The sequence below is a fragment of the Anas platyrhynchos genome, chromosome 6 (assembly GCF_047663525.1).
Source record: "Anas platyrhynchos isolate ZD024472 breed Pekin duck chromosome 6, IASCAAS_PekinDuck_T2T, whole genome shotgun sequence".
In the NCBI taxonomy this organism is placed as follows: Eukaryota; Metazoa; Chordata; class Aves; order Anseriformes; family Anatidae; genus Anas; species Anas platyrhynchos.
The window spans coordinates 19,432,908-19,455,180 of record NC_092592.1 but is presented as its reverse complement, the minus strand read 5'-3'; the positions used below and the strand labels follow the sequence as shown (position 1 = coordinate 19,455,180).

The window sequence follows — 22,273 nt, the reverse complement described above, 5'->3', positions numbered from 1 at the left end:
GGCTCCCCCAGAGACTACAGCTATCTGGGATCTCTGAAAACCTTGCCAGTTTTCTCCTGGCAATAAATGTATGTTTACTTCTCAGAAGATGATTTAGGAGTTACTTGCCTATGATCTAATCAATTGATTTATCGACTGTACTTTTGTATTCTGTAAGCAAATGCAGATCAGGTCACATCAATACTTGCTTGGATCGTCTGAACATCAGAAGTCACAAGTGATCACCCAAATCAGCATGTGCATACCCTGATGTGACTCCAAAGATCCCGTAATTGAAGTTCATCCTGCAATGCTCTCGCAGCAGAGCAAATACACACCACAGAGCAGACAGGAGTTACAAACCTTATTAGAACCTCAGCTTCCTGACTTAGATTCAAAGTAATGCAACTGTATCTGCTTTTAATAAATAGCCTACAGCTGCTAAGAGACAATGTTTTAAAAAGAACCACAAACAGCCCATATTAATTGTTGAATATATTGTAACTGGGGAAAGGAGCCAGATCACATTCCTTTACCCTTTAGGAGCTGACCCCACAAAAGGAACCTAGCAAGCAACAGATTACTCACAAAACAGAAACTTCGTTGTTCTGCAAAGGAAAGATATTTTGATGGAAAAAAAGTAGTGCTACAGACCCTTTAAGCACAAGTTAAAACTACACTGTCAAATGAATGAACTCCTAGGCACACTATGTTTGACAGAGGAGATAGGAGAAACCCTCTTAAATCCTGTCATCGTTGCTATTTCCTGCAGATAGTACTACCTCACCTAATTAATCGATACCAGGGTCACATGAGCTTTCATTTTCCTCTTGGCTCAAAACATCTGTGAAGTTTTAGAAGATCTCATCCCCAGACAGGAAAAAGCTTCTCTTCATAGATCCAGGTCCCTCCTTACTGGGAATGCAGCTTTTAAGAGGCCCACAAAACAATGTCACTCTATTAGAGAAATCAAAACCCCTCCAGGTCTTTAGGGAAAGAATTAAGTACTGCTTCAGGACTTCTCAAGTGTAGTTGGATGACCTGTCATGATTGGAAGAGTCTGAGCTCTATCCCAAGCTCCCAGTTGGACGTTCTACCTTTTGACTTTGAGTTAGTGCCATTACTCTTCAGTTCCATCAGATGTATGTATTTCAACTGCAGCAATTAAGAAACCCAAGCAAAAAAAAAAAAAAAAAAAGAAAGAAAACAAAACAATAATAATCAAGGTTATGTTACACACAGTCACGCAAAGAAAACTAGATTAAGCTGATCTCTCCACTTCCAAAAGGCATCAAGATATTAAGAATAGCTACTACCTACAAATGCTGTGAATGCTTTGCATCTAAATTCGTATTTCTTTCTGGACAGTTTTTCAGAGCATCTCATTACCTGGGATCAGAGCTTATACTCAAAGCAAAGCTCTCTCATACTGAGAACTTAGCAGGACTCACTACAGAACACCTAGGATTTCCTTTTCTTCTCTTCAGCTGTTAACTGAAGGGGATCCAACAGCTTCAGCCCTTGAGACAAAAGAATGAGCAAGGCAGAGCAAGCCTCCTCCTCCTTAATACTAGCTCAGGGAATAAGTGGCTGCATAGGTCACACACCATTAAGGAGAACCCTTCTCTCAGGCATTTCATGTACTCAAAATCTGGGCCACAGGAGATGTTCTTACCCAAGCACTTCTGCAGCTTCATTAGAAGTGACATTTCTAGACTAAAAATGAACCTAAAACTGCTGTTTAAAAAATAAACTATTTCAGAATCATCAAGTGAAGTAAAAACTAGCTAGCTGTGTGAACAGATCAGATTGATCATACCAGCAGTAAACCCAAAAGAATGTTTTCTAAGGTTCTGCTGAAGCCCTGCAGTTCTGCGTTCCCAGCCGTTCTTTCAAAATCCTTCTCAGAAAACAATGTATAATTTCCACATCCTGTCATAACGTAATCCTGGGACAAGTGAACGGAGGAAGTGATTCTGTCCTTGCAATTGAAACAATCAGAAATACAGTGAAGGGGAAATGAATGACAGTAGTCACATTTACTTTTTGCACAGTCTGTCCTAACGTAGAAGTTAGGTAGGTTCAAGTTCACATCGGTTCAATTTCAAGCAAGAAGCAAGGCAAAACAACTCTGAAGTTATTAAAGGCTCTTCCTTAATTGTACCTTGCTTTAACATTCTGTAGTTTAATTTGATAACCACCACTGAAATCACCTGAATCCATATAGGAGGTTAAAAACATTGCCTTGATTTCACAAAAGACTGCATGCATAAGTGTGCCCTTCGAATGCTGGAATGATGATTTCACAGAGGTTTTTATTCCACTTAGATATTTATTGTAACGTCACACAATGTAAGGATTGGTTTCCACCATTAGTAAACAGGCAGATGAAATTAATATGCTTCCTTTTCATTCATCATCACTTATAATGCATAGAGCAGACTTGCACTTGAAAGTAACTGGAGTCAGGTGCAATAAAAATCTGACTCATGGATTCAATGATCATCCTTTTTAAAAGAGAAAAAAATGGCAGTGAGGGCAAAGAAGCAGACAACCCCATAAACCAAAAGCACTTGCAAATAAAGGTTTTCCACCCAAATGGAAATGAACACAGATAAGAGTGCACCACAAATGTGCTGAGCCAAGACAATCATCTTCCAAAAAGCACTGATTTGCATGTTGAGATCTGCGTCTTCGGTAAGTGCACTACGTAATGCAGTTGGGTGGAAGCCAGACTGCCAGTTATTAAGCTTGAAAGGATGAAAAACACTTCTGAGACTCCAGGAAGGAAAATTCTAATAGTTGGATGCTTCAGACCTGTTTTTGCCGAGTCAAAGTAATACAATACTCAAATAGCTTTTTCCCCCTCCCCCCCCAGCAACATTTCTACTTGTCCTGTCTCCCCACGTCAGGTCTAAAGAAATCATTACTACCAAGTCAGAGTTCCTGACTCCTGGTTTCAGACAGGAAAACTAACAAACACCAGCTAGAATTTTCCCCAAATTACAAAATATCGTAACAGCTGACTTTGCTTCTCTCTCGTGCCAGACTACAGCTCCATGTGGTGCTTCTCAAAAATAAAACTCCCTTTTTCACACTGGTCACCAGCCAAGACAATGTGACCACCATTACACCATAACAAGTTTTGGGCATGTTTACTCCTCTCCTACTCAATCTCAGACCGGTTAAAACATCCCACAACTCACACAAAACAAAACCAGGGAAGGGATGGGAACAGTAAAATCTTACCTGAAAAATTCCGAGACACAAGCATCGTTGTGAGGATTGCGCCCTGTGAGGAAGAGAAAGCAGGGATAACAAACAGTGTCACTCACTGCAGGAAGGGGCTAGGCTATCTGTGGAGAATAGAGAGAATTAGGTAACAAAGCAGAGGCATCCCAGTGCTGCCCTGGAAAGACCTAGCATACCCAGGTCGTGGCCGTTAGACCTGTCATAGGACCTCTCAGAGTCCGACTTGTCAATAGGCCCAGAGGCTGGGCAGGATATAGTCTAAGACATGTAAAATGGCACCAAGAATGGTGTTTAGAAACACCACTGCTTTCTAGTTCTCAAATAACAAATAGCTGCTCCATACACAATCCAGAGGCTTTCCTGTAGCTATATGTATCTGATAAACTAAGAGGAAAAGATTAAGTGATCAGAACTCAAAATCACCAAAACTTAAAAATAGTTCTCCTTCAATTCTCTTGCAGGGAAGTAGAAAAGGTGATTATACAGCAGAAGAGGCAGGGGAAACTTACAGCCTCAAATAAAGAAACTACACAGCTCCTCAATACAGTTCTTTCATACCCAGTACTGGAGTACCACAAAAGGTACTTCCCTAACACTAGTGAGTTAATCATAAAAAATATTGTTGTTAGGAATGCATTTAGCTCACATTCAAAAAATTAAAAACAAAAGACACCTATAAACTAACATTCTTACCTTCAGCTTCCTTCTAGCATTGAACTTTCTCAAGCATTCCACAGTCTCCTGCCTGTGCATCATTGAAGCAACAGTAGATCGTTGCTGGAAAAAAAAAAAAAAAAGAACTGAACAAAATCAGCAGCTTCCCCTAACCAAATCAGCCAGGGGAGTTCTCTCCACCTGCACATAGCCAGAACATGCAAACTGACACGGCTGATGCTCCCACCACTGCAGGGCTGCAAAACACTGCAGCTAGTTCTTAACTTACAAATATCACAAAAGAGCAAATAGTGTTAAAGTCAGCATGGTTATTATAAGTACAGATGAGTATCAGCACTCCCTGTCTCTCTGACACACGAATGGGTCAAAATATTGATATGATAAGTCAAACCAACAGCATGCCTATGAGGGACTGAGGTGGAAGCTCTGCAGAAAAAGATGCAGATTGTATTAGTAACAACCTTTAAGGGAAAATTCCAAGCAGTAAGTAAATAATAGTGAGTGGCAGCCATACTGCCAGCTCCCTGAATGCAAGTGCTTGATTAGCAGAGGCCTCAGCATCTTTGCATCAGATTGGCATACAAAGATTTTCAGTGTTTAAGAGGAATAACAACATGGATCTATTGCACCAATGCCAAAACCTTAGCACAACCTCTGGCCAGTGATGCACACCTGTCACCCACAGTAGACCAGGATCCCATCAGCAGCAAAAAGAGAACTTCCCAGAAGTGTTGACAGTCATTTAGAGCACATGAGGAAACCAGAGACTGATGGTGCCAGGCATTTAGAGCACATGAGGAAACCAGAGACTAATGCCAAAGGAGCTGTTGCTCTTGCACAGAGCTGCAAGCCTGTATTCCCTTTACAAGGACAGTGGAAGAATAACTAACTTGGCAGATCAGACTGTTCAAACCAACCATTACCTTTCTCCTGCTTGGAAGAAAACCTGCAGTACCCAAAAGAACTGTAAACAATGCTCAGATCAGCTAGTTCCATGGGAAATCTCTTCCATCCTGACATGGAAGCTAGTCACCTGCTGCAGCATGCACCTTAGTGTGGAGGGAGAAGGTAGCTAAACTGTCCCCTTTAACAACTTCAATGGTCACTGTTCATCCAGCCTCCTTTGGAGTGACACAGGTGCCCAGTTGTTCAATCCTGCCTTAAGAGAGTCAGCACACACACTTCAGAGATGCCAAGAAGCTCAGTGATTCAGATAAAATGTTAAGACTCGCCACCTCCTTTACTTCAGAGGAGCAGCACATCTCCGGTAAGAACATCTCTGTTGTGTATATGGAAGCTGCAGGGCACACAGAAACAGCAGACTTAACAACAGGCAGTTTGGGTGAGAGACTGGAATGGCTATGAAGTGAATTCAAACTCCCGATAAATCAAGAGACAGAAAGCCTCTCTTAAACCATTATAGATTACATTGCAATCAGGAGTGAGTTATAATACATAGAGATTTGGTTACAGGCATTGGGACAAAAGTTAAATATAAAGAAACCACTATTAATTAAAAGCATGCACAGCGGGGAAAAAAACTCAGATGCACAAAGCCTCAGCTAGCGTACAGCATGAAGTTTTGACTTCCAAGTGACTCGCCACTTGACAGCTCACACTACACTACTGTTACACAGATGTTCACATAAATTAGGTTAAATTGCTAATTTGTTTTGTGGTGAGAGGAAAAAAATGCCACAATTTCTCAAGAACAAATGAGTTAAGCAACATAGACACATCCTAGAAAGCAGAAGTATGCTATGGTATTACAAGAGCATCTGGTTAGACTTAGGTGGAACTATTTCCTCCTGCAGAGATAAGAGTGCCGCTGCTGCCCTTCCCTACGCCTGCTCCCTGCTGCATTCTGGGATTTCCTTGCCAACTTTACAAAACAAGAAAAACACCCCTGCGTGGGGTCTGGCAATGCAAAGTCTATATGGGAAGAACAGCAAAAGAGGTTTTGCTGCTGTCAGGTTTACAGCCAGTTAAGCTGCATCACGGTGGAAACGTTCCAACACCGCAAAGATGCAATGCAATAAGCTGAAGTAGAGATGAAGAAAATATTCCTAAAATTTTCTGTCTGATGCGAAACTCCATCTGATGTTTTAGGATGATACGTATTGGAACAGAAGATGTGGAGAATAACAGAAACTGTAGATATTCACCAAACTTTTCAAAGGAGACAGCATTTTGTCTCCCTACAGTGGCAATAAAAGCACCACAGCATGACAAAGTTGGCTTACTGAAGGTCAGCCTCTGAAAATCACAATCTGGAAGATTTAAAATATTCTGGGCTCCTCTGCAGCTAAGTCTTCTTGACATGTCAGTTCAGAGTAAACCACAAATCAATCTGTAATAGAGAAAAACACTTACGCAGACCCATGGATGTTTGAGAGCCTGGTCAGCTGTGATGCGCTTTGCTGGGTTTATCGTCAGCATCTGGTTGATCAAATTCTTCGCTTCAGGAGTCACAGTGTCCCACTCAGGTGATGGGAACTGAAAGAGTTAGAAGGAAGAGATGATGAACTAAAAATATCTTCTCCCAATTCTCCCTCCTACACAGCTGAAATCCAGCTTTTGCCCTTTTAATATCAGGGCTAACATCTTTGCAGGAAACTATACATTTTGGGGAAAAGCCACATTGAATAAAAATTATACGTAATCCAGCAAATAAAAGGTACTGGACAGCAGGACACACCTGTACCATTCACCAGAGACAGGCAGGAAAATTAACAGCTGAAAAAGCCTTTTAGGAACCACTCAACACCTTTGAACTTCTTTCATACTCAGCAGTCAAGGTAAATTCATAAATCTTTTAAACAGAGTTCTGACATAAACACAAGTACTACCTTTTACACCCGACCTTGCTTTTCCTCCACCATGCTCAGAAGCTATAACAGCATATGCAAAATCATAAACACTACAGCAAAACCTTGTGAAAGCAATAACCACTGACATAGGACTCCCATCAGGTATGCTTCCCCTGCCACAAAACACAACATACTGGAACAATACCAGCCACCTAGGTGCAGCAATGCACCAGCAAGTTGCTTGCAAGCATCTACTACACTAGAAAACATTACTTGGGGAGCAAGAGAGATGCAAGGGGGGAGGAGAGCACAGAAGCATGGAAACAAAAGAATCTCAAGTATTTCAGCTGCTGATCATCCACGAGGGGTTAACTGCTCTCTCCTATAATTCCAGTAATGATGAGATACTTATGCCATCCTCCAGATGCTGGTATGTGGTACAGATGACAGCATGCCAATACTAAATGCAGCGTGTCTCACTGCTGTGAAACAGCTGCACAATCACAGGTGAACTTAAGACCACAAAGATGAATCTGCTGTTGGGTTAACTGTCCCGTCTTTACAAGGGGAGAAGACTGATCTATCTTGAGTGCTTCCTCACAGTACTACAACACTGAGACAAAGTTTATCCCATCTCTTTTCTCCTGCACTTTGTACTTCGCTCCGTTGGGTCATGAAAATACAGCCATCATGTTCAGTCATCTCACTCCTGCGTCCTCAGACAGCAGCAAAGCATTATGCAATTTGTTCTGCAAACATTGAAGGGGGCTACTGAGAAACGGCAATACTGAGCTTTCAGCCACAACGCTTCCCCCCAACACACACTAACTTGGAAATACTCATAGCAATGCCTTGCAAAAATCCCTATCCTACAGCACGAGACCCAATACATGATTCACTTCCTCTACAGGTAAGAGACAACAGAAGAGTCCAGTGCTGGGGTAAGGACACCAGGATCACGAGCATCAGTAAAACTTCAGCTGGTTTCTGACATGCAAACAGGGGAAGAAACTACTGTAATTAGCTCATTATAGATAAGAATCCAAAAGCAACAGGTAGATGAAGTATTGGAGGCACTGGGATCCAGCACTTCACTCCTCACGACTTACAGAAAAAGCTGGCTATTTAACCCCTGAAGTGCTTTGAAAACCCCCATCAGTATCATTAGTGCAAGAACACTTCAAACATGAACAAGCAACACAGAAAGAACACAGGAACGAGAGGGGCAGGAAGGCAAGAGAAGACCACAAGTCTATTTAAGGCTATCAAATACAAAGACATCACTTTTCTTTCACTCAGGAAGCCACTGAGCCAGGGCATGGGGTCAGGCAGACCTTTGTTCTCACCAGTACAGCCATTCTCACGGTCTCAGGCAAAGAAGCTGGGAAGTAGCCCAGGTCCAGCAGAACCTCAACCCCTTCCCCCCACAAACCCCAATGCAGCCCACAAAATGAACTCCCCAACTTCTGCTGAACACTCACATCTACAGGCTGTGAGCTAAGATTTCCAGGAATTACTTTTTTCCTCCCAAGCCTCTCTTCGCTCAGAAGAACTCATGGCAGACTTTCAAGCTGCTCTACCTAGACCATACCCCGCGTAACCTTTGCTCCCTAGCACCCATCTCCTTGCTACTCCCCTCATTCAGTCACCTCAGTTCTGCCATTCTCTGAGAGCTGTTTCAGGAAGTTTTTTCAGGAAGTGCTTGGCTTTTGACCAGAGCCTCCAACCCCCCACACCAACCCCACCACAGCCACTCCTCCCAAAGGCTCCCACCATGCGAAGCCGCCTCACTGGGCTCCACACACTTTGCACTGCTAGAATAAGTTCTTCAGAACAGTTCCCAACAATTTTAATCAGGCCTTGATGAAGAGCCTTCTTCATTCTACCTCCCCTCTGCTTCCCTTGAAGTGTTAGCATTGGCTATGCTTTCACTGCTTTGTGCCCACCATCTGCGTTTCCAGCTCTGCATTTCCCTAACCAACGTCTCAGTGCCCACTGCGATGCTGTCCACGGCTCCTCTCAGTAGTCCCCAACGGGACCGTATCCCAGGCTGTGAAGACGAGGTGTGTGAACACGCCAAACATCACTTTGCACAGCAGCTCAGGGCCTGCTGCTGGACGCCAAGACAAGGCCATGTTTTGGATGGCTTCTACACCCATGCAGGTACTCAGCAAGGAAGTGCCCTTACGTCATAGGCTCCGGCTTTGATCTGCTGATAGAGTTTGTGCTGATCTTCATCCCAAAAGGGAGGGTACCCCACTAGTAATATGTACAGAATCACTCCTGGGAGGGAGAGACACAGATACACTATGGTTAGGCTAATATGCCAATTACTCCTTCAGCCCATCTACTTTCCCTCTTGACAGTCCCCAAGGCAATCACTGCTCTGTAGCATCTTTTGCCATCATATTTAGTTTTCTAAGGTACTAAAAGACAGTACAAAGCTCTCCTCTGCTGAACCTCATCCCAGCACTACGTGTTCAGCTCTGAACCCCATCTGCCAGGAGCTAGAACAAGGTACATCGTGTACTTCTACCCTCCTCCCCTGCTACCACGGCCGGTGAGCCTCAGCTCCCAGCTGCTCTCAGGATAAATGAAGGCACATCCCCTGGGGTCGCTGTGCAGCAAGGGACTTTTTAGGAAGGAATCAGCTTTTAGACACTTGCTGTGCATGGTCTTGGGACAAATGTCATTGACAAAACTAACACTCGTGGCCTGCAGAGAACCATTTATTCCATGTCAGGCAACGCTGATATCACATATCTCTGAACTTATCAGTCTCAGATACGTTTACAGCTCTTTTCAGTATTTCATTTTCTACACAGTTAGTGTAATAGGAAATTGCTGCAGTGGCCTGAACAACTGACTCTGCAAAGCACAGAAAGTGCTATCTCTTGCATCTCACACAGCTGATGAATGGCCTAAGGAAAGAATTAGGAGCCAGAATCAAATGAGTGCAGGCTCCAGTATTAACTCCTCCCACACAAGGTGCTTATTCTCAAGCATCTTCACCTCTCCACCCAACAAGCAGCAGCACTGCACACCCTCCCAGCAATATACTGTAAGGAGTTGCTCCTCTACGTGAAAAGGTGTCAATTAAGAATAAAATGTTTTGACAGAATCTTACCACATGCCCATATATCCACCGGTTTTCCATATGGATCTTTTCTTAAGACTTCAGGGGAGAGGTAGCCTGGAGTGCCAGCAAACCCTGCCATGGAAGGGATAACATGAAGTACAATCCTCAAGCTTAAGAGGTATCTTGCTGTATCACAAAATCAACTAATGGTAACCAAAAAATTTCAAAACCCACCATCCCTGCCCCATGTTTCCTAAAGCTACATCTAGGTAGACCAACAGAAAGGGACAAAAAAGGGGAAAAAAAGTAAAGAAAAATAGATGAGGCTGAGTGTCTATGTATTGCAAGAAGAATGGAAAACAAGGAGGGACCATGTCAGCCAGCTGGGCACAACCCTGTATGCTACACATCTCTCTTGCTTCATATCATTGTTACATTTACTGGATTGGAGTGTGAAAGTGCTAAAACACTGATGGAACACACCCTGTTCCCAAACGGTGTGGGCAGACCAAGAGCAGCCACCATCTCTCCAGAATCTCTGCAGCACTGCAGTCTCAGAGCTAACATTAAGCCTGAGGTGGTCTCGTTTCTAATTATGTTTTACCTAAACATGGATACGGTCGGATTCAAACGTGCCTGAGAAAGTCAGTTCAAGTGCATTTCTGTAAAATGACCACACAAAATTCCAGATCTCTACGCTTCTAAGTAGCAGGAAAGTTTGGATCAGGGTCTAAACTTAGCAACTGCATTCATCTCTGACACTAATATCTACTGAACACCGACAAGAAAAATGGAGGAATACATAGACCATTTTTTTCTGTCTTCATCATATTCTTTCCTGTATTGCACCTAAGTTCATGCCCAAGGACCCAGGGGCTGGGATGCTGGGAAAAGTAGCAATGCCAAATACATGCAAGTGTGTTGGAAGAGCTGAGAGAAAACACTCAGGGAGGTGGTGATTCAACCAGCCTCCATGGTGAGCAGAACTGGAAAACCTCAAACGTTCTTACCAAACCAGGCCTGCTGCTCTCCCTGCACTTCTATAGCCAGTCCGAAGTCAGCCAGTTTGACAGCAGCACCTTTACATTTACTTGCCAGTAGCAAATTCTCAGGCTGGGAAGAAGAAGAAAAAAAACAGGGGTAAGAATGAAAGACTGATATCCTCATCAAAGCCTCCCACCTCTGTATTCACATCATTAAAATCAATCTGCTGATAGGAGGCACATACTAAAGCTGTTCAGATGAAGACAAAACAACAGTAACAAGTGGCCTTTACCTAGAGTTGCAGAAAACACTCAGGTCTAACAAAAATCCTTTATAGGAGCCAGAGTCTCTCCCAGCCCAGCCCATACATTACAAGCTGACAGCAGAGGGCACTGACAGTACAGTTCCTGCAACACAGGACCCAAAATTTGTTGTTGTCGTCCTTGCAGAAAGTAATTTGAGGGGAGGAGGGAGGGGGGAGAATGGGATGCAGCAGATACAATCTACAGTGATGTTTCTCCCCATGAACATTACACAGTCCCCAAGGCACTGGAAAAGTAAATATGATGCTAATAAGGCCTGCCAAATACAGAGCTGTAATGTAGGAAGGCATCATCTAGCTAGGCGGTAGCTTTCATCCCTTACAGGAAAAAAACTCAGCCTCAAATTGGCAAAAGGAAAACAGCAGAGTATTCTTGTAAGCTGTTTTTTTCGTGCTACAAGTCCTTATTTACAGCAGTGTTAAATACGCTATCTTGCCACTGCCACCTATACTACAGGTAGCCTGACACTTCTCTCATATGCCAGGAATGGGAGACAGACGTGGGTCCCCCACCATGGACCCAACTTGAATCATAACTGTAGAGTTCCAGTGCAAGACTTGAGCAGAAGGCTCACCACATAGCCAAAAATTGTACTGCGACAGTCAGCAGCTTGCCCCGAAGCACCAGAGCAGCTCATTACCACAGACCCTTTGCAAGCCCAGAGCTTTTAAGGTGGTGGCTCTCACAGCTCAACAGGAAACCCAACTTGGAGACAAAGAAGGACAAATGGGATTTCTGATCCTATTCCCTTCTGATCATTTGTGCAATTCCTATCAGCCTGAGTTTTTAACCTGGCCAGATGGAAGCCCAGAAATCCAGAAACAGGACTTCATGTCAGTTCCACAAACGTGGTAAAGGTCTGTCTTTGCACAGCCTGCTCACCATTTCATCCCTCAGCAACCCTCCCATCCTGTTCTGCCTGACAGGAACAAGAGGCTGTACTCATTCACCTGCCCTGAAGTACCGGGCACGTGCTCTGCTTCTGCTCTGAAGGGAAGCCAGCCTTGCCCACCGCAGTCCCTGCCATAAGCAGCATGGAAGGAAGGGGAACTGGGTCTCAACACATTTCAATGCCACTGGCTTTTCACCATATGGAATGTGGGAAAGACTGGGTTAAGCAAACCATGTTGATGAAAATTTGCCAGCGTAAACAAGTCCCTAAAGCTGAAGGCCAATGAAGTATTCTGGAAATCCCTTCCAACTTCAGATCACACCTGGGCTTGGCCTCAAACACTGCAATTTAGGTCAGGCTTATGCTAGCTAAGCACTATTTGCTTCTAAAATACAGCTACAAACACCTTAGGCTAAGGGTGCTTATCCATGCACATTTGCCAACATATGGATTGTCTCAGGTTTCACGCACTTTTTGGTAAGGATGTGAATGCATTCCCCAATTTTTTATGGTCCCCACGGGCAGCTCAATATTTGAAGTTCTTTAAGAGCATGACAGCCAAACAGCTTATGAGAGGGAGGTGCAAGAGACAACTTCACATGAAGCAAGCTCTGCAGTTATTACATGCTGATCCCAAAGGCCAAGCTTTTGGCAAAGAACTGGAATATTAAATAAAGAGCATGGGCTCATTTATTGCTAAAAGGAATGGCTACTCCTCAGGCCTGGATAGCTTCAGTGAATTGGAGCAAGCAACAGAAAACATGTTAAGTACAGTGGGGAGTGTCCAGCAACTGCTAAGTTTAAACAGGTTCACAACTTTCACACAAACAAAACCTGGGAAGCAAAACAGACCGTGTATCAGCGCAGGATGCAGAGGGAAACTTTTACCAGTCCCTAATGAAAACACGACGTATTTTCACAGAGGCCCTAACTTAGGGCAGCAATGCCTCGTGGAGGTTGCCTTTCCCAAAGCAGGTGTCAGCTATAACTCACAGCAGCCATCCCGCAGGAGATCACTTTCGCCTTTCCATAGTGCTCCAAATCAAAAAGCCAACAGTGCTGCATGGGAGTTTGCCAGAACCGCTACAGGTTTACAGCTGTCTGCTAGATCAAAACACTGGGACAGTCACAGAATGGTTTGGGTTGGAAGGGACCCTAAAGATCACCTGCCATGGGCAGTGACTCCTTTCCCCAGACCAGTCTGTGGGAGAACGCTGCCAATGAGTTCACAGCACATTTCCACCTTGTTCTGGGCCAAGTATTTTTATACCTTTCTGTTATGCACAATCCCAAACCAACATAACTAGCAGGTGTCGTCCTGCATTAATTTCACTGGGCCGCTGGTGGTCATCACCATTCCCTCTTTGGACAGCGAGGGCTGCAGGGCAGGCAGACTTCCCGCACAAAGCCCTCGTTCTGGAGCCTGCCCAGCTCCCAGTACAGCTGGCACTGTGTGGGAAGGGAGTTTAAGCAACTCTACTGCGGGGGCTCTGGGTCTATAAATGTGTCAGAATGTGGCAAGTGGCCGATTCACGCAGGGTTTAACTGGCCAGCAGTTTGGGTTTTAGATTAAATGCTTTTACTGATGAGAGAAGAAAGATATGACATGAAAAATTCTTGTTGTGCATCTCTGTCCTAGCCCAATGGCATGTGGTTGGCAACAGTGCAGAATAAAAATATACGTGCTCTGTGCAGACAAACTCATCCTGGCAGATTGAACAGAGAGTGCCCCAGGTCTCTAGAGATCTCTTCAACAGCTGACTAGGAAGTGTCCTTCATTATAATGAATCCTACCCAAATTTCTCTGAAAGCCTATTGCTCCCCAGAGATCACAACTACCCCATCCTGGAGATGCCTCGGAGAGGCTGAGAGCTGACAAAGTTCATGAAGACAGAAAACTTCTTTGGGAATTCAGTACACCCTCTAGAAAAATCTGAAGGAATGAAAATTGTACTTGAGGAACTTCTGAGCCCAGTTCTAGTGGAGGGGGGATTAAAAAAAAAAAAAAAAAAAAGAGAAGGCCCTGCCAGCTGGCAACACACTATTCCTGTCTTGCCTCTTCCAATGATCCCCTGGCTGCTCTCCTCAGCCTCTGTGGCACGGAGGAAATATTACCTTCAAGTCCCTGTGCACGATATCATGCTGGTGAATGTGATTCACACTCTCCAGTATCTGATGAATACAGTGGCTGCAAAATAAAAGGAGAGATACACAGTTACACATGTACAGACCAACTTGGCATCTCATCCCTGACCATTTCCTTATCTTTTGTATTCGCACCTGGGAGAGTTCAGGCCCCCAGGCTGAATCCCTTCATCAGGCCCACTAGCTGCCACAGCTTGGCACTGTCACTGCTGGACACCCCCCGCCCCGCTCAGCAGCAGGGCGATAAATATCCCAGCTGCAGCAGGACCACTGAGCCCCTCTCCTACCTACCATCATCTCCATTCCTTCCTCTCCACCACGGCACGCATCTCGCTTTTCTTCAGCCAGCACTGCCCACCCCACAGAGGATCAATGAGGCCCCCACGGATCTGTGAACAGCAGCTGAGACCAGGCAAGCACGGCCCAAGCGCTGCGGGGAGCATCCAGCGGGGCCAGGCCACACAGAGTAAACTTTGGAGAGCAGCAGCCCGCTCCTGCAACTTCGGGATGAAGGCTCCTGGGCGCTTGCCAGCTTGCAAAGCTTTCAGAGCAGCATCTCAAGCACTTCACATACACAATGTGTGCACACACCCGCTTGCTGGGTGCCTTTTAAGTACAGGTCCCACTTAAGGGGTTAGAGATCTGAAAAGCAGGCTCGGCCCCCGTTGAGTGCAGTGCGCGGCGCTGCCCTGGCTCACAGCAAACTCCCGTCCCTGCCGCGCTCTGCTGTAACCCGCTGATGCACACCTGATGCGCTGGAACAGCACAGCGTGCCCCTGGGAGAGCTTTCTGGCTGAAACCAGCCATTCTGCCAAAATTTACCCGGCTCCTAGGTGAGTGGAAAAGGAGCAAGGGGCTGTGGCACCTCGCACGGATGGGCAGGAAGCACCCAGATGGGGGCAACTCAGCTAGCTCTGGGTTCGTGTCTGCGCTGCAGGACCAGTCCCTCATCAAATTCTGCTCCACAAAGGGGAACTGATTGGAAATATTTCAGGGAAGGGAAACTGGCTACTGAAAAAGATGGGAAGAGGGTGAGGGGAGAAAGAGGAGAGGAGGTGCAGCACTGTGTATTTGCTACCCCCGCCCCTCCAGAGCTGGCAGTACAGCCCTCAGGGTCGGAGTCCATGAATATCTCCCCGCTCCCAAAACAAAAATGTATAATTAGAACAGCCGAGTCTGAGCGAGAGAGATTTTCTGGCCAAAAATGGCAAAAGTGTGAGGTGTCCCAGGCGAGCCAAGCGCGGCGGATTGGCACAGAGCTCGCTCCCTCGCTCTCCCAGCCTGCTCTGGAATTCAGCTCCGCATGGGGAGAGAAAGGGAGGAGTTTCACTCTGTCATCCTGGGCACTTCGGGCCCTGGCCAGCTGCAACTCAGAGGGCTGAGCGCCCCCACGAAGGCTTGGACAGCTACAGACAGTTTGCCTTTTCCCCTAGCCTGGCCAAAATTTTCCTGAGAAGTGTCGGTCTCTGCCAGCTCCTCACCATTTTAGGGAACTTGCACTGGCAAGAGGGGCAAGGGGGAAGGCTGCTGCTGATAACCTCAGCACTTCCCATCCTCAAGGTGGGATGGGTTGAGTGGTTGTCTTGCTGTTCCAGATGCTGTGCCTGCAGCATCGCTACACCCCAATGAAGACATCTACAGGACTTCCAGACCTCTCTCTGCCCAACCCCAGGTCTGTTTCCAGGTGCTCCGACAGACAGACGGGTCAGGGGCACCCTCAGCTGTGCTACACTGGTCACTCACTGAATTAATAGCACATGGACAAGCGCAGTCCATTTCAGGAAGCTTACATATAGGAGAGAGGGGGCACAGAACAAGAAGAGCACAGCTTCAAGTCCTTTTAACACCGAAACAGAAAGGCACACACGCTTTTTTCACTGTAACCATCAGCTCACCGTCAGAGGGCCCTCACAGAACCATAGCCTTCAAAGCCTCCTTTCCCCTCCCACCCCAGAAACCATTACCTAGACACAGACAAATTGACCAGCTCTGCCCAAAAGCAGCAGCACATCACTGGAAGCCCTGCTGCGGGAAGGCAGAGGCCAGGCAGCCGCCGCTCTCACACAGCCAGAGGACAGCTCTGCCCTGCATTTGCTCAGTAAGGACACGCTGTCGCCAGCCACCAGAAAGGTCAGAGGCACACAAAGCCGCTAGCAACAGGTCTCCCAGCAAAGAGCACGCCGAGACAGCAGCATCTGCAGGCAGCAAGGGCTAGGGCCGCAGTGAGTCAGGCTGAGCGGTGACAATAGTTTATGCTAATGGCAGAAAGAGGAATTGCTTTTTCCAGACAGGGAGCGAGAGTTTCAGAACAAAGCCATGCACAACAGCGGTCAGGAAACTCATTCCGCTTGCCAACACACATGGCACACGCACAGAAGGGTCTGGAAACAGTCTTACCTGGCATCTGCTTCACTGTAGTATTCTCTGGCAACGATATCTTCAAAGAGCTCCCCACCAGTAACCCTGCAGTGTAAAAGAAGGGACGTTACAGAGCCTGCCCAGGGCTGCCTGGGAGGCTGCATGGGACTGGCACTGCCTCCCTGCCTGTACCCTTTCCCCAGGAGCCCTGCTGCAGCCAGCCCCAAGCAGCCTCTGCAGCAACCCGAGGCACTGGGGAGCCACAGCCGAGCTCCACAGCCAGCAGGGGCACAGCCACACGACCCCCAGGCCATCACTGCACCAGCAGCGCACAGGGCACTGAGGATGCACCACACCCAAGCTGCCCGTGCCCTTCTACAGGGCTCTAAACACCAAGTCGGGGCAGAGGAGTCTTAGAGACAAAGGTCAGATGTAGCCACCCCGCACAGGATAGCTGCCCTTGGCCATCCCACACCTGCTGCCAGGAGCGTTTTTTTCCCCTGCCACACAGGAAAGGGAGTTTTGTCAAGTGGACTAGTTACGTGCAGGTCGTGGAAGAGAAAAGGAGAATTATATTAATTCAGGTGCTTTTTATTCCAACTCTTAGTCAACCATCTGCATGTCTGTGTCGTTGATGAAGCATCAAAGCCAAAGAAAGACACTTACAGATCAAAGACGAGGTAATGGAAACCTTCTTCTGAAATACTGTCATGGAGCCGAACTGCGAAAACACAACCAAGAAATGGAGATGTACTGAGCGTGGAGCAAATATGACACTTCACAAATCAAACCTAGCCACAGAACCAAGCTCTCCCTCAACCCCATCAGTCTATTAATCCTCCCTGTCCTTCACTTTGTGTGCTCACTTAGTGACCCACTTCCTTCTGTTATCTCAGAGGAACAGATGGGTGTCCTTCACATACACCCACCCCTCCCCAGCGTCAAAACAAACTCAGAGAAGAGCAAATGGTCAAAGGCATTCGAACGCTTCAGAGCCCTCCTTTCACATCTACCCACTCTTTCCTCCATGCACACATTTTGCAGTCTCTCCCCACCCATTCTTATTTCCCCACCTCCTTTTCAGAACCTCCAAATAGAAAAAATACCAAAAAAAAATACTAGCCGAGCAAAAATCCATTTCCAACCCTAGCTGCACGTCAGTGCTGTCCCTCTGCTTCTGCCTTTCATCCACAAAGCTCACTGCATCCAGCACCTTCCCTTCGCTTCCTTTTCCTGACTTCATGCTGACTGACACTCCAAACCCTTACCCCAAATGCAGAGCCTCTGTCACCTCTTTTTTCTGATGCACTTGTTACCATGGACATATCTGACCACAATCCCCTTCTTAAAATGCCAACCCCCCTCAGGTTCCTCACCCGTCCCCTCCTAGTTCTGGCTCCTATGCCCTAACTTAACCTCTCTTTTCCCCTTGCTTGCCCCCTTCTCCACCAGGACTGAGCTGCCCCGTGACAGGCTGCTGTCCCTGGGTGCTGGGGGGGCTCTCGGGCTCTGCCCTCCTCCCCCCCCGTTACAAGGAGGCACTAACAATAACTGCATCTGTGCAGCCAGCAGAGCCGCATTGCTCCTCCAGTGTCATTTCCTCCTGTCTGAATCAAAAGCTCACTTTCTTTGATGTTTTTTGACTAATTCTAGCCTAATTCTAGGTATTAATTCCAACCTGAGAGGAAAAACAGCTCAGTTTCATATTGCTACCCCCCTCTCCTCTTTGCTTTTCTCCCCTGCTGGCAAACATCACTGTTAGCCCTGCCATCAGAGTCCGGACCAAGCAATACTATTTGACTCTGTCCCTAAAGCCCAACTCCCCGCCTAGGCCAGGAGCTATTTACAGGACTCCACCTCCAGGATTTCCCTATGGATTCACACAAGTAGCTGAGCCTGGGCTGGGTCTCAGCCCCCGCAGCACCCTGTAATCGACCATTGCCTGAAGTACATCAATCTTCTCAGCTGTACAAGAGGGGTATCGTGCTCTGTCGCTCTGACGGCACCTCGCATCCCTTCCTTGTCTTCCCTTCTTCCCCACATGAAGCACATGCAACCTGTCCTGGCTTTCCCCAACAGGACGATGATCTCTGCCAGCACCAGGTCAGCCTGCCCCTCTTATGGCCCGTGACGTCTGCCACCAGCACCACCTTGGGACCGCTCCAAACCAGCGCTTGGCACAGGCTCTCTCATAAGGAACAGCTTTTGCAGATGTTCTCAGTGCTCTCCTTTAATCCTCTTTGCAGCTCTCCTTTGCCAGGGCACACTTCCACATGCAGAGACACATGGACTGAGCGTAGCACAGCAGGGCAGAGAGCACTTCGAGTACCTTCCCTAAAGGCAGGTCCTGCTTTCCTTAGTCCCTCCTCCTGTATGCTCCTGTTTTTCCCAGACTTAATCTGCAAGCTCTCTACTGCTCCCTTGACCAAATTCTTCTCCTCAGCATTCCCTCTGCATCTAACCGGGGGGGCTGGGAGTATCCCAAGGGGCACAATGCTGCCAACAAGCATGCACAGTCAGAGAACAGGACGGCAGGGGTTCCAGGTACAACTGCTCCCACAGCAGGAAAACAGAGACAGGACCTGTAAGAATCGAGTTCCTTCCGTAATTCTCAGCAAAACAGGTAACAAAAATAATTATCTCTACCACATAAGCAGTTTTGGTCTGCTTTGTAATAACTTCTTCACAGCTCCGCTTTGTGTTTGTGCACAAACTTGCCTCCTGAGCACTTGGCAGAGCCTGGCTGAGGTGGCACTACACAACTACGGGGCAGGAGGGTCCTCCATGGGAGGAAAGATTGCCGGTCAGGGCAGAACGTGGCTGAAACAAGCACTTGGATTTCCAGCACAGGGTAGGTTTTCACCCGATGCCATGAGGTTTTCAGTGCAGTGCAGAAGGCTGTTTGATGTGCACACACGAGACAGCCACATCAGCAAGACCTAAGGCCCAGGACACAGTCAGAAGTCTGCAAAGGAACACTGGGAGAAGGAAATGGTGAACAGATGGTGAAACTTCAAGGAAAGCTGAATGTGCTCATAAGGTCACGTCAGGTGATGCTCAGCATGCAAGAAAGCGTTTGCCTCCCTCTGGCACCTGAAAGGTCAGCAAAGCTCTGCCAGAAATGGCGAGTCCGGGGGGAGGCAGCACGGACAAGGCCCTGCCAGAGGAGGAGGGCAGCCACCAGCGGGCCCAGAGCAGGGGCTGGGAACGAGGAGCAGCAAGCACGTCTGCAGGTTGGAGGGAGAGACAGTGAGCTGTCAACTCTGACACACAGACGCAGACAGCAAGTTCCATCAGAAAATAACACAGAAAGGAGCTGATTGGCGCTACTTCTCTGTCCTGAGGAAATGGATTTTGTCAGACACGTTCTGAAAAAGGAAGGAAGCAGCAACTCAGCTGGCAAAGACTGGCAGAGGCAGCAGAAAGAGCCTTCAAGGTCAGCCAGGCGCTGTTTGTGTAGTTAGGTGTGGAACCGTGAGAGCAGGACGGAGAATTGCATTTACAGCCCCAGCACAGCACCCCACAGCCCCAGCACAGAAGAGCATGGGCCTCAGGGGCAGGAGGAGCCATTAACTTAACGAGGGAGCTGCTTCCTCGCCACCTCCCCAAGCAGTGCTGAACAGAATCTGCCAGGATTTGATGTGCTGAGGTAACAAAGCTCCGGGGGTAATGGAAACAAGAAGAGCAATGGGAAAGATGGCAGCGGGCACCACCACCCTGCAGAGGAATAATTAACAACAGCTCAACAGCTCAAAACACCGGGCTTCAACTGTGGAGGGGGAGTGGTGATGTGGGGGGGTTGAGAAAGGTGAAGACAAGGCTGAATATACCAAAACTCTGGTGACTTTCACTCGCAGCCCACACCTGCTTCACACTAGTGCTGATGGGGAGACACAGAAGCCATACCTGGTGGGGCACTGCAAGAGCACATGGTGCATTTCCACACTAGCTGACTATCCATAAGAAAAAGTGATCAATCCAAAATAAAACCTAACACAGCTATTCTTTTCCTCCAAAATATTGCAGACCCCTCCTCTCGCTCTCGTCAGGGGCAGGGCTGCCTGTGCCCAGCACAGCAGGCCTGACAAATGCACACCCCGTGTAACGCCTCGGGTCCCAGCAACAGGGATGTTGCACAACAGGAACGTGGGGGCTCCTGAAAGGCGACCAAGCTACAAAGCAGCCCGGTACTTGCCAAAGGAACCTGACCTCACTCTATTCACCAGAGGATGAGGCAGATTATTTCTACTAGCTGCTTCTGTCGCCCAGAAGCAGCAATTCAAACCGTGCTTCCTCCCCAGACAAACACTGTTACCGCAGGAATTTGTACAGATGTAGGAAATCAGCCCCTGCCAGCACCAGGCGCGCTCGGGGTCACCTTATGACTGTTCCCATGTCAAAGGTCTCTGGTGGAGGAAAGAGCACTTACTCTGAAGGTTAGCAGGCACAAACAAGCAGAGAGGAGTAAGAAAGAAAACAGAAGCAAGTCCGACAGCAAGGCGCTAAATCAGTTACAGGATATGGTGAAAGACTTTGCCCAAGGTTTTAGTCAGAGCACAGAAACCAGCTCTATCTGCACCAAGCACAGAGGGCTCCTACAGTCCCTGAGCACATTATTAACTCTCTAAGACTCACGTCTTACTCATAACTTCAGAAATAATAAATAAAAACCACAGCGCTAGAAAGCAGCGCCAGGACAGCTGCTAAGCCAAGGAGCAGAATCAGGAGCGGTACTCCCCCTGTGCAACACAGCCTGCTGCCTAACACTGCCCCTCCTTTAGGTGCACACCTGTAGCTGCCCTGAGGAAGAGCTGCCACACATCACTACATGCAAGGCACAGCCTCGCTGGCTGGTTTGAGCTTCATTTTCTTCTGTCTGCTCTCCAGCCTCAACACCAGCAAACTACAGGTCTCGTCCTACGTGAACGGGTACCACCAGTACAGAAAGCATCACCCACAATGCTGGTTTCTTGGAAAAAGTAACTAACAACACAAGAACTGGGAGACCAAGCCACCCCCTTTCTCAGAAACCCACATCTTCAACCCCGCCAAATGTAAGCTATGCAAATCATTTTCTCTGCCTCGTGTGGGTCTGTGTGGGTCTGATGCCCTAATGCACCCCAGAGCATTTCAAAGAGCCTGATCTCACAGCGAGAGGCTCAGGGGGACAAGCTACACTCCCTGAACCTCCCAGCAGCTGGCACCAGGAGTTCAAGCATTTACTAAGAGCACATGCTGTGAATATTACTTTTTCTCTGCTCTGCCTTCAGGGTCTCCCTGGAAATCTTGCCTCGAAAACAAAACTTCAAGCTGATACTTTAAAGTACTTCAATATCCTCATGCACATACACTTAAACAAAACAAAACACATCAATAAGCAATGCTATTAGCTACAGAAAGCAAAGCATTTTAGTGAGAAACAGTTATACCACATTTTGCAATCCCTTCCTGAACGAAGTGACCTGGTACAGGCAGCTGCAGCTCCCTGAGGCCCCAGCACGCTGCAAAGCACCCAATGATCGGAGGAAAGGCTCCCTGAAAACAGAGGGTGCAGCCTGAGTCAAGTCGCTGCTGAGTCACGCAAAGCAAGACAGCGAATGCAAAAGTTGAAGCAAATCACGAAGAAATCAGAAGGAAGCTTTCAATTTTTATTGAGGTTCACCTACACAACAGGAAAATAAGAGTACATTGAAAGGCTACTGGCATCTTATTTTTAAAGGGTCACTTTTCAAAGGCCAATTAACATCTGGGTCACAATCAGCTTATGGCTAGCCTT

General features: G+C 47.2%; 1 protein-coding gene across 30 annotated transcripts in view; it reads right to left on the bottom strand.

Moving 5' to 3' along the window:
* The window catches only part of CAMK2G (calcium/calmodulin dependent protein kinase II gamma), a 109,305-nt gene that overhangs the window by 29,716 nt on the left and 57,316 nt on the right, over nucleotides 1–22,273 (bottom strand). For all 30 annotated transcript variants that reach the window (XM_027459811.3, XM_027459830.3, XM_027459829.3 and 27 more), the window contains 9 exons: nucleotides 17,164–17,218; nucleotides 16,537–16,602; nucleotides 14,110–14,182; nucleotides 10,806–10,908; nucleotides 9,844–9,927; nucleotides 8,905–8,999; nucleotides 6,280–6,402; nucleotides 3,925–4,008; nucleotides 3,229–3,271 (listed from right to left, as the gene is read on the bottom strand). In XM_027459811.3, the coding sequence (XP_027315612.1) occupies nucleotides 3,229–3,271; nucleotides 3,925–4,008; nucleotides 6,280–6,402; nucleotides 8,905–8,999; nucleotides 9,844–9,927; nucleotides 10,806–10,908; nucleotides 14,110–14,182; nucleotides 16,537–16,602; nucleotides 17,164–17,218 (726 nt within the window). The remainder of the gene's footprint in view (nucleotides 1–3,228; nucleotides 3,272–3,924; nucleotides 4,009–6,279; nucleotides 6,403–8,904; nucleotides 9,000–9,843; nucleotides 9,928–10,805; nucleotides 10,909–14,109; nucleotides 14,183–16,536; nucleotides 16,603–17,163; nucleotides 17,219–22,273) is intronic.